This window comes from Salmo trutta, chromosome 13 (genome assembly GCF_901001165.1).
Source record: "Salmo trutta chromosome 13, fSalTru1.1, whole genome shotgun sequence".
Classification (NCBI taxonomy): domain Eukaryota; kingdom Metazoa; phylum Chordata; class Actinopteri; order Salmoniformes; family Salmonidae; genus Salmo; species Salmo trutta.
This window is the reverse complement of record NC_042969.1, coordinates 21,319,553-21,332,074: the sequence shown is the minus strand read 5'-3', so window position 1 is coordinate 21,332,074 and position 12,522 is coordinate 21,319,553. Positions and strand designations below refer to the sequence as shown.

Sequence of the window (12,522 nt, the reverse complement as noted above, 5' to 3'; positions counted from 1 at the left end):
TTCAAACTTGACATTTGCAATCATAACACTAAGCAAATAGACACTAAGTTTGACTGAATCTCTCATTTAAGTTTGATGTTAAAATACCTATTTACTCTGTTCCATCGGACTACACAATCCACTGTCTTATCAGCCCAGGCAGGGAAGTTGTAAACTTGATCTCCACTATAAAAAGCATCTAGACATTATCTCACATTTCTTTTAGACTAACATTTTGTTTTCAATAGCAGAGATTTGTGCGGAGATAAAACAAAACACAGCTAATTTACAGTCTTTCCAGTTTCAGTTTGAAGTGATTGTGTAGCTGTGTTGTTGGCTAGCTTCTCTGAACAACAGTGTCCAGACGAGTGAGCACATTTTCTATGCCAGGGGATATTGTGCCTCATTAGCTCATTGTAAAGGATGTATCCAAATAAATGTCACTAGAAAACAGCTTAAACAAATGCAATAGCAGCTACTTTGCTGTTATTCTGGCTGCTTTTTTGACGTGACTGTAAATTAGCCGTAGTTGACTAGCTAGCAAGCAGGGATAAAAACGTAGCCAGCCAGCATGGCAATGGAACATTTATAACGAACGACTGGGTCGCGTCTATAGACAAGAACAAAAAGACTGAACAACGGGGTCGCGTCTCGAGCAACCCTAGATTTGTGTCGGCACTATATCTTGTGGAGGGATAAAATAGTAAGAATAAATGAATCAAAATAAAGTTATTAATGAAAATATGTCAATCATTATTTGAATATGTTGGTAACCCGTTGTATAAAAGTGATAATGCCTTCGAAGCCGGTGTCTGGAGGATATATTGGCACGGTTTTCCATCATGACAACATAACAATGCCAATAACGTGCCCATATATCCTCCAGACACGGGCTTCTCAGGCATTATCACTTAACTAGAAAACTGCTTAGCAATATACCTCTCCAAAGTCCGAACCATGCATTTTGATACATTTTCTCTGGTGTGCTTGACATTTAAAATGTTTCTACCAAATTGTATTTCATGCATTCATTTATTTCGCCCCTCCTAAAGAATTTTTGCTTGAAAACTTGGTTTTCACGAGAGGTAAAGTTAACAGTAGGAAATTAGAATAACACTTGTCTGAAGCATTCTCCATCACTTAAATGTGTGAACATAAATGTGCCACAAGAGGCAAATGTAAGCAGAAAGGGGTCTCACAGAAAGGCTATGTCTTTGAAAAGAAAACAATCATTGGGACTAAATTAACATAGGTTGCTGCCTGGGGCCACTTAACTTCAAATCACAGCCTGGGTGCACTTTCAACAAATTGTTTACAAAAAATTACGTGTTACAAAAATGAAGGATTAAGTCAAACTATGTCTGACTATAGCTATAAATAACACGACTCTATTGTAAATGCAAGATTACCCTTCTTGTGTTTTTGTCTGTCAATGTCTGTGACCACCCAGATTGATGTTTCTCATAAACATATTCATGAAAATATTGAGTTGTATATATTGAGTTGTGCAGATAGCAACACTCCTGAAAGTAGACAAAACATTATTTGGTCTGTTTTAGAGGAATATAGTTGGGTTTATATTATATTATATTATTTTATCACCCTAGCTAGCATTGACATAAATTGTTCCTGACAGGTTGTGAGAAATCTCTCTGTATGAGTAAACAGGGTAGTGATTCCGTCTGATAGTTTGTCTAACAGTTTCTATGGTTGGTTCATGTTGAAACAAGGACTTAGCCTTTGATTCAATGACTTCAGTTATATTTCAGTTATTTCTCTGTCAAACTACACAACTCTGCTTAAATTCACTTTTACTTCACAGCTTTTAAGCTTAAAGGTCCAGTGCTGTCAAAAACCATTTTTTTCCTGTGTTTTATATATATTTCCACACTATAAGGTTGGAATAATACCGTGAAATTGTGATATTGGTGATAATGCCCTTCTAGTGTAAGAGCTGTTTGAAAAGACCAGCCTGTTTTGGTGGGATAGAGTTTTGGCCTGCCTGGTGACATCACCAATTAAGAAAGAAAGCTCCAAACCTATCTGCTAGTTTTCAGTTTTTCCACTCAGACCACTCCCAGACAGTCCTAGCAACATTCTTGCTTTAGAGATTGCTCTTTGCTAAAAAGCTATCTTTGTTTCTTTTTGACCATTTTAATTAAAAACAATCACAGTAAGGTACGTAATTGTTACCCAGAAATGATTTGATATTGAGATAAAAACAGCTGCATTGGACTTTTAATTAAGGAGAACGTACTGCCCTCAATTTCTCCACGTCACACCAGTAGAACATTAGCATGGTCAGTTTGTGTGGCTCTGACCACATTTTGCCGCGGTTGATTGCAGTAGTGAGTGAGTGAATATTTGGAGCAGACAGACCGATAGACAGACACTTTGCCCTGCAGTAGAGGTCTACATAGTAGGTCGCTAGGACACTCCCGCTGAAAGGAAGCACTAATTCAATTTTCAAGCCCCGACAGCTTTTGTTTATAATGAACCATTTGCATCAACGACATCAGCAGGGCCAAGGGGCTATTTGTGGTTTGATAATATAAACCAAATAATTTCCCCATGAATTTTTATAACGCCTCTGGCTTAGGTGTGATAATAAGAAAGAAATATGCCAAGTACCATATTGCGGTTGATTGTGACAGGGTACCCACCTGCACTTGTCCGTAGTCTGAGAACAGTATGTGGGTTAACAAGTCATTCAGTTAGATTCTGGTTTTAAAACGAGAGCTTTTGAGATTCTTTTAGATTTCAAGACCACCATGCTGAACACCCAATCACCCGAGCATGTCTGCCTTTAAGCTTTTACATAAATCAAAGAACACTTAATATATATATATATATATCTGGAGAGTGCCGTCATGTGACATTTCTAGTCTTGTGGCAGTTTAAACTACTGTGCTGGTGTGTTCATTGAGCCTTAGGTCCTCTGCCCTGGAGTTGGAACTTTGATTGTGCCTGTTGCTGACTGATTGCCTGTTACGTATAGCTCAATTGTAGGGTTGAGGGTCAACTGTTTCAGGTGTCTTCATCACACACGTGTAGCTGCATCACGGTAAGAAGGCTTGATATTCACAGGCTTCAACCTCAGTTCATCTGAGGGGGTTTGGCTAGGACCTTTTTACTATAGGACTTCCTTCATGCACTCGTAAATAAAAAAGGTGCTATCTAGAACCTAAAAGGGTTATTCGGCTGACCCCATAGGAGAACCCTTTACAGAATCCTTTTTTGGTTCCACGTAGAACTCTTTTGGGTTCCATGTAGAACACTTTTCACAGAGGGTTCTACATGGAAGCCAAAATGGTTCTACCTGGAACCCATAACAGTTCTCCATTGGGGACAGCCGAAGAACCCTTTTGGAACCCTTTTTTTCTAAGAGTGTGGCGTCATATTAGTTGCGGTTCGAATATGACAACTACATTTAAAATGGAAATCAAACACTTACTAAACAATATTGGATTTGTTAGAGGATAGATGAAAAAGCTATCAAGAAAGGCAGTATAATTTGTCTGCTTTCATAGTCAACTAGACGTTAGAAAAATAATGCGATAATGTACGTGAAAGTAAATTGTCGTCAGGAAGAGGTGGAAGACATTTTGACAACAAATCCTAGATGAAGTTTGTTTCATGTTGAGTTGACATCTTTCGCCACCTCTAGGCCTGAATGTTGTTGTAATGCTAGAGGAACTGGATTCACAAGGTTTCTGATTAAAACATACTTGTATAAGCTGACGTCAAAGGGATGCTACATCTCAGAGAAATTATATTGAACAAAAAATACAAACGCAACATGTGACAATTTCAACGATTTCAAGGAGTTACAGTTCATATAAGGAAATCAGTCAATTGAAATAAATGAATTAGGCCCTAATCTAGGAGGACAGAAATACTCCTCAGTTTCATCAGCTGTCCGGGTGGCTGGTCTCAGATGGTCCCACAGGTGAAGAAGCTGGATGTGGAGGTCCTGGGCTGGCGTGGTTACATGTGGTCTGTGAGGCCGGTTGGACGTTCTGCCGAATTCTCTAAAACAACGTTGGAGGTGGCTTATGGTATAGAAATTAACAACCTCTCTGGCAACAGCTCTGGTAGACATTCCTGCAGCCAGCATGCCATTTGCATGCTCACTCAAAACTTGAGACATCGGTGGTATTGTGTTGTGTGACAAAACTGCACATTTTAGAGTGGCCTTTTATTGTGCCCAGCACAAGCTGCACCTGTGCAATGATCATACTTTTTAATCAGCTTCTCGATACGCCACACCTGTCAGGTGGATGGATTATCCTGGCAAAGGAGAAATACTTTTACTAACAGGAATATAAACAAACTTGTGCACAATTTTTTGGGAGAAATAAGCTTTTTTGTGCCTATGGAACATTTCTGGGATCTTATATTTCAGCTCATGAAACATTGAACCAACACTTTACATGTTGCCTTTATAGTTTTGTTCAGTAATACATTTCTTTCAAAACATTTTGTAATGCTGTGGGCATTCCTATTTGGCAAATAAGATTGATCTGAAACTGATACCTGAACCATTTTTAAATACTGTACTGCTGGGTTGATACATGTATTCTACTATTTTCTGTATAAACTACCAGGAGTGACTACTGTAAGGAGTGACGTCTTGTGTGAATACTGTAGATTGTAAAACCTCGAGTGTGAAAACCTCAAACGTCAAGGGATTACAGTAATGTATTACAATTGTCAAACATTCACAAGCATAAAAATCATTTTGAGGGCTTTAAATCATTATCGTGACAGCTACTTACCTTGTATTACATACATGACAAATTAGCCTGGATTCTGGCAGAGTTTTCTGGACAATGCCTGCCCACACTGTCATGTTACCATGGGGACAAAGGTGACATAACCAGTTGTATTTTTTTGCCCAAGCACTACACAGCTGATTCAAATAACCAACTCATCATCACGCTTGGATTATTTCAATTATCTGTGTAGTGCTAGGACAATACCCAAAACGTGCACCCAGGGGGGGGGGGGGGGGACTGAGTTTGGAAACCGCTGATTTACAGTACACTCTGCAATTCTGAACAAATACGTAACTTCAACTCACTATAAATTACAGTTTCAAAACAAACGTTTAATTGTAACAGGTATCATGATGTTCCAATTTGTCTGGTTGACATTTACGTATATATTCAGAAATGCAAGGTTATGTATTCCACATTTAAATAACTTTCCAATCACTTATTAATCTTGGCTTGTTTTTTATATATTCACTGACTGGTTGTCCCCTCTCCTGTCGTAACCACAGCAACAGCATGCCGAAGAGCATTGCTCTCATCTGCTTCCTGTCCCTGGTGATGCTCATGAGTGTCCTGGGGAACCTCCTGGTCATGACGGCTGTCTGCAAGGACCGCCAGCTCAGGTTAGTCTCTCCCTACGATCTGCTCCCTCCCTCCCTCCGTCCGTCCGTCCGTCCGTCTGTCCGTCCGTCCGTCTGTCTGCAGCTCAGGTTAGTACAGCTATTTCTTTTATATATTTTTATCTGTCTCTCTTTCTTCACTAAAGCTCTCTTTCCCTCTCTCCCTCTCTGTCTGTCTGCCTGTGAACAGAACAGTGTGGTCTCTGAATTTACTAACTTTCTCTCCTCTCCCGCTCTCCCTCTCTGTCTCTGTCTCTCTTTCTTCACTAGAACTGTCTTTCTCCCTCTCTGTCTCGCTCTCTGTCTCTCTCGGTGTGTGTTTGTGAACAGAAAAGGACAGTGTGGTTAACTATCTCTCTCTCCTCTCCCTCTCTCTCATGCTGCTCTAGCCAAAGCAAATAATGTTCTTTCTTCTGCTTAGCACCTTATCACCTAGTTGCACTAGACTAAATAAGTCAGCCCCAATTTGAATAATCCTGCTCTGAGAGTATTATAGAGTAATTGTTTTCTCATTAAAAGAGTGCCTCCTACTGAGTGGTCGATTGTGACCCCAGTCCCTTGGTGGTTGAGCAGCATGGCATGCAGTCACTATGGAATAACAACACACTCTGATGCTGAACTACTGTTCAGTCTGTCTGATAACCTGGGGAAAGTATCATCCCTCAGCACTCCTGTGCTTTGCAACTTTCACTTCAGACCAGAATATATCTACTGTATAATTGACTGTCAACCACCAAGCCAGAGTCAATACATAAAGAGCTGTGTGGGCTAAACTCTTAAACGTGAGACACTTTTGCTATTTCATTCTCCCTCTACTTTTTGAAGGATACTTACTGTAGGAATATGTGAGCTTTTTTTATGGTTGTGTTGACATGTAGAGTTAGAGAGAGTGACAGTATTCCATAGTGAGACATGTACAGTTAGAGAAAGTGACAGTATTCCATATTGAGACATGTAGAGTAAGAGAGAGTGACAGTTTTCCATAGGGAGACATGTATAGTGAGAGAGAGTGACAGTATTCTTTAGGGAGATATGTATAGTTAGAGAGAGTGACAGTATTCCATAGGGAGACATGTATAGTTAGAGAGAGTGACAGTATTCCATAGGGAGACATGTAGAGTTAGAGAGAGTGACTTTATTCCATATTGAGACATGTAGAGTTAGAGAGAGTGACAATATTCCATAGGGAGACATGTAGAGTTAGAGAGAGTGACAGTATTCCATAGGAGACATGTAGAGTTAGAGAGAGTGACAATATTCCATAGGGAGACATGTAGAGTTAGAGAGAGTGACAGTATTCCATAGGAGACATGTAGAGTTAGAGAGAGTGACAATATTCCATATTGAGACATGTATAGTCAGAGAGAGTGACAGTATTCCATATTGAGACATTTAGAGTTAGAGAGAGTGACAGTATTCCATATTGAGACATGTAGAGTTAGAGAAAGTGACAGTATTCCATAGGGGAGACATGTAGAGTTAGAGAGAGTGGCAGTATTCCATATTGAGACATGTAGAGTTAGAGAGAGTGACATTATTCCATATTGAGACATGTAGAGTTAGAGAGAGTGACAGTATTCCATAGGGAGACATGTAGAGTTAGAGAGAGTGACAGTATTCCATAGGGAGACATGTAGAGTTAGAGAGAGTGACAGTATTCCATATTGAGACATGTAGAGTTAGAGAGAGTGACAGTATTCCATATTGAGACATGTAGAGTTAGAGAAAGTGACAGTATTCCATAGGGAGACATGTAGAGTTAGAGAGAGTGACAGTATTCCATAGGGAGACATGTAGAGTTAGAGAAAGTGACAGTATTCCATAGGGAGACATGTAGAGTTAGAGAGAGTGACAGTATTCCATATTGAGACATGTAGAGTTAGAGAAAGTGACAGTATTCCATAGGGAGACATGTAGAGTTAGAGAGAGTGACAGTATTCCATATTGAGACATGTAGAGTTAGAGAGAGTGACAGTATTCCATATTGAGACATGTATAGTTAGAGAAAGTGACAGTATTCCATAGGGAGACATGTAGAGTTAGAGAGAGTGACAGTATTCCATATTGAGACATGTAGAGTTAGAGAGAGTGACAGTATTCCATAGGGAGACATGTAGAGTTAGAGAGAGTGGCAGTATTCCATAGGGAGACATGATGAGTAAGAGAGAGTGACAGTTTTCCATAGGGAGACATGTAGAGTTAGAGAGAGTGACAGTATTCCACAGGAAGAAATGTATTGTTAGAGGGAGTGACAGAATTCCATAGGGAGACATGTAGAGTTTTTGAGAGTGACAGTATTCTACATTTGAGACATGTAGAGTTAGCGAGAATGACAGTATTCCATAGGGAGACATGTAGAGTTAGAGAGAGTGACAGTTTTCCATAGTGAGACATGTAGAGTTAGAGAGAGTGACAGTATTCCATATTGAGACATGTAGAGTTAGAGAGAGTGACAGTATTCTACATTTGAGACATGTAGAGTTAGAGAAAGTGACAGTATTCCATAGGGAGACATGTAGAGTTTTAGAGAGTGACAGTTTTCCACATTTGAGACATGCAGAGTTAGAGAGAGTGACTGTATTCCATAGGGAGACATGTAGAGTTAGAGAGAGTGACTGTATTCCACAGGGAGACATGTATTGTTAGAGAGAGTGACAGTATTCCATATTGAGACATGTAGAGTTAGAGAGAGTGACTGTATTCCATAGGGAGACATGTAGTTAGAGAGAGTGACAGTATTCCATAGGGAGACATGTAGAGTTAGAGAGAGTGACAGTATTCCATAGGGAGACATGTAGAGTTAGAGAGAGTGACTGTATTCCACAGGGAGACATGTATTGTTAGAGAGAGTGACAGTATTCCATATTGAGACTTGTAGAGAGAGATTGACAGTATTCCATAGGGAGACATGTAGAGTTAGAGAGAGTGACAGTTTTCCATAGGGAGACATGTAGAGTTAGAGAGAGTGACAGTATTCCATAGGGAGACATGTAGAGTTAGAGAGAGTGACAGTATTCCACAGGAAGACATGTATTGTTAGAAGGAGTGACAGAATTCCATAGAGAGACATGTAGAGTTAGAGAGAGTGACATTATTCCATATTGAGACATGTATTGTTAGAGAGAGTGACAGTATTCCATATTGAGACATGTATTGTTAGAGAGAGTGACAATTTTCCATAGGGAGACATGTAGAGTTAGAGAGAGTGACTGTATTCAATAGTGTTACATTTATAGTTAGAGAGAGTGACAGTTCTCCATATTTAGACATGTAGAGTTAGAGAGAGTGACAGTATTCAATTGCGAGACATGTAGAGTTGGATAGAGTGACAGTTTTTCAGCCTCAGATTTTAAGTAATTTTGACATTTAGAGTTTAACCCAGACACGCATGCACACACACGACACACGCACACACACACACACACACACACACACACACACACACACACACACACACACACACACACACACACACACACACACACACACACACACACACACACACATGCACACGCTCAGGAAATGACAGCACCAGGTAATGTTAACCTCAAATCCCCATTCATTAAAATGTTCAGCTCCCAAAAGATCTCACGTCTGTTCTGTTGATATGATCTCTGATAATGAAATGCTACTGTACCACACAAATCACACACATCACACCCCCGTTTGCCAATACACTGCCCACCAAGACTTCCCAGCAGCTCAGAATAACAGTGACGTGAAGCAGTACCTCCACCACCCTGGGGAATTCATCAGCACTTTCAATAGCACCCCTGTTACAACCATCTGTAAAATCAGAGTTAAGACTGCTTAGCCATAATTGAAGACATTGCGCAGCTGGAGGCAGAGCCACAGAGCCAGGCCTATATTTGGACAACCTCTGTGACTTCCTTTGATTACCAAACTGGAAAAATGGAAATGGCCTTATTGACATTATATCATCATGCCACACTATCAATCTAGATCTGTTTTTGCCATGTTCTCTCTCTCTCTCTCTCTCTCTCTCTCTCTCTCTCTCTCTCTCTCTCTCTCTCTCTCTCTCCTCATCCTTATCATGTCACTGGTCCAACAGACATTTTGCCTAATTAATAAAAAAGCATCTAATCACCAATGTCATTATTTTAAATTAACTCTGCAACTTTTCCAAATATTTACTTTTTTTACAACTGCCATCAGTTTAAATCCAAAACACTGACAACAAAGACATATTGACATAGCTGTTCTAATCTGAAGTACTTACAAGCGCCACGAGATGTATTGTGATAGATTACATAAAGTCCTTGAAAGATACCAACATTCTGGTAGTTTACTGGTAAACCTTCAACGTTTCCAGTAATTTACCCTCCCTTTGACAAGATGATATAGCTTTTTATGTTTCAAATTTCAGATTTATTTCATTCCTTCGCGTCAATGCAAACATGATCTTCCATTCATTCGATAGTCCATCCAGTTTTGAGTCAAAGCCAGTGGAGTCATGTTTTATATGTTCTGATCAACATGAAAGCATGTTGTTAACAGACAGCTGTTAAACAACTTTTATTGCATGTTTTCATGAAATGACAACGTGATTTGATTCGACAGCCGTTAGCTGTTCTCAGTCAGTTATTTTTAGCTGAGTGGGCTCTGAGCGGTTGCCTCACCCAGAGTTGTATTAGTCATTAACGGCCCATGGCTCTGGTCTATATCAAATAGACTGAGAGGGGGGACGCCGCCACACCACCGGCTCACCCGGTGGCTCTACATCAATGATTCTCTCATTCTCGTTCTCTCGTTCTCTCGCTCGCTCTCTCTCTCTCTCTCTGATTCTCTCCCCCTCCCTCCCTCCCTCCCTCCCTCCCTCCCTCCCTCCCTCCCTCCCTCCCTCCCTCCCTCCCTCCCTCCCTCTTCGCTCTCTCTTTTCTCTCCTTCTCACCTATTCTTATTTCATATATTTCGCTCCCTGAGTCTCTCTCTATCTGTCCTTATGCCTTTTCCTCAGTCTCATACAGTTATCACAAATATTTACTGCAAGGTGGCGATTTAAAGTCTTTACAGTGAATGCTTATACAGTACTGTTCCATTAGCTAAATATGGTGAATATGTCGTCATGGGTAACAGGTCCTTCAGAAATGGTTGTTGTTTAGTACATACCACAGTACAGACTCTGACATGCCTATAAAATGGTATGTTTATGTGCATTTACCACTAGTCGACAGTATGCTCTCTTCAGTGTGTTCTGAATTATTTCTTTTTTTTTTCACAGTATGCCTCTAACATACTGTCACCATCTCATCTCCAAAACAGAAACTTTTCAGGAAATAGATAAAAAGGCCAAATTTTTCCATTAATGAACATACAATTACGAAACTTCAAAAGCTACAGTATTTTGAATAAACGTTTCTGGTCCTATAGTCATGAAATGTTCAGAGTACATTGAGGTGTTACTGCTTTCATATAGCCTACGTCTGTATTTTTGGCAAAAGTAGAGTTAGGAGGTTTACATTCAACAGCGACGATACATTCTACCACATGATACACCTATGATTCAAGTGAACAATCATATTTAGATATATAGTCAATAAGATACTTCTCATTATACACCTATGATTCAAGTGAACAATCATATTTAGATATATAGTCAATAAGATACTTCTCATTATACACCTATGATTCAAGTGAACAATCATATTTAGATATATAGTCAATAAGATACTTCTCATTATACACCTATGATTCAAGTGAACAATCATATTTAGATATATAGTCAATAAGATACTTCTCATGATACACCTATGATTGAAGTGAACAATCATATTTAGATATATAGTCAATAAGATACTTCTCATTATACACCTATGATTCAAGTGAACAATCATATTTAGATATATAGTCAATAAGATATTTCTCATTATACACCTATGATTCAAGTGAACAATCATATTTAGATATATAGTCAATAAGATACTTCTCATGATACACCTATGATTCAAGTGAACAATCATATTTAGATATATAGTCAATAAGATACTTCTCATTCCACTTTTCCCCCAGAAAAATCAAGACCAATTACTTCATAGTATCGCTGGCCTTTGCAGACCTGATGGTGTCGGTGCTGGTGATGCCGTTTGGTGCCATCGAGCTGATCCACCAGAACTGGATTTATGGAGAAACCTTCTGCCTGGTCCGGACATCTCTAGATGTACTGTTGACAACAGCCTCCATATTACACCTGTGTTGCATAGCCTTGGACAGGTAAGCACCACTGCTGAAAAACCTGGCTTGGAAAGATACTTCCAGTCAACATTTAGTCAGTAGATATAGTATTCAATATCATACTAACACTCTCAACCTATCAACACATTTTAACATGCTATTTAATTAACTGATTTATGATGGCACTTGTATGAGACCAGCTTTATGATAACATAATACGTCTGCTGGGCTCATATACGAACACCTCCCTACATGTTCCAGTTTCCCAATGCCTCAGCTCTCCCACCAGACCAGTGTGTTCTTGGTCTTGTCTTGCTGCAAAAGACAAAATTGTAGTTTTATTCAATGATGTGGATGGAGAGCAAAACTTGTGCAGAGTGTGTAAGTAGCACTAGTAACTGACTGGCTGTAGTGTGGAGAGACACAATGTGCCCGCCATAAATTATTTAGATGTCAAATCCTCTGTAGTGAAGACCCTCTTTAATTATCATCCTTATTGACCACATTAAAATGATGAATGAGTCTGATGAAGAAAACGAATGGGAAACGAAGAGAGAATGCTTTTAAAGAATTACAGGAATAATATGCATTATTATATTAATCAATGCATAAATATGTGTTGTAAAAAGCTGCTGGGAAAATCATGGCTTTACGTCGAATGGTGGATAACATGTCAGCGTAATAACTGCATGGTCAATCTGACGTCTGCGTTGGCCGTGCAGCATTTACAGTGATACGTCTTTGCAGAAGTCAGGGCATTCATACTTCTTGTGCTTCAAGGAGCAGTGCACAGCTGTTGAGCAGAGTTGTTGTGAAGTAAGTTGTCAAGGAATTTGTCAAGGAAGTGAGTTTGTGTTTATTCAGGACATCCCGCCCCCACCTACTTTCAACCAATCATGTCAATGCGAAGCCATACAGAGCCCTCCACATTGTTACAACATTTGTGTGGACGCTAC

At 39.6% G+C, this 12,522-nt stretch overlaps 1 protein-coding gene across 2 annotated transcripts in view; it reads left to right on the top strand.

Moving 5' to 3' along the window:
- htr4 (5-hydroxytryptamine receptor 4) overlaps positions 1-12,522 on the top strand; it is a 105,301-nt gene that overhangs the window by 41,257 nt on the left and 51,522 nt on the right. For both annotated transcript variants that reach the window (XM_029771407.1, XM_029771406.1), the window contains 2 exons: positions 5,264-5,377; positions 11,405-11,605. In XM_029771407.1, coding sequence (XP_029627267.1) covers positions 5,264-5,377; positions 11,405-11,605 — 315 coding nt within the window. The remainder of the gene's footprint in view (positions 1-5,263; positions 5,378-11,404; positions 11,606-12,522) is intronic.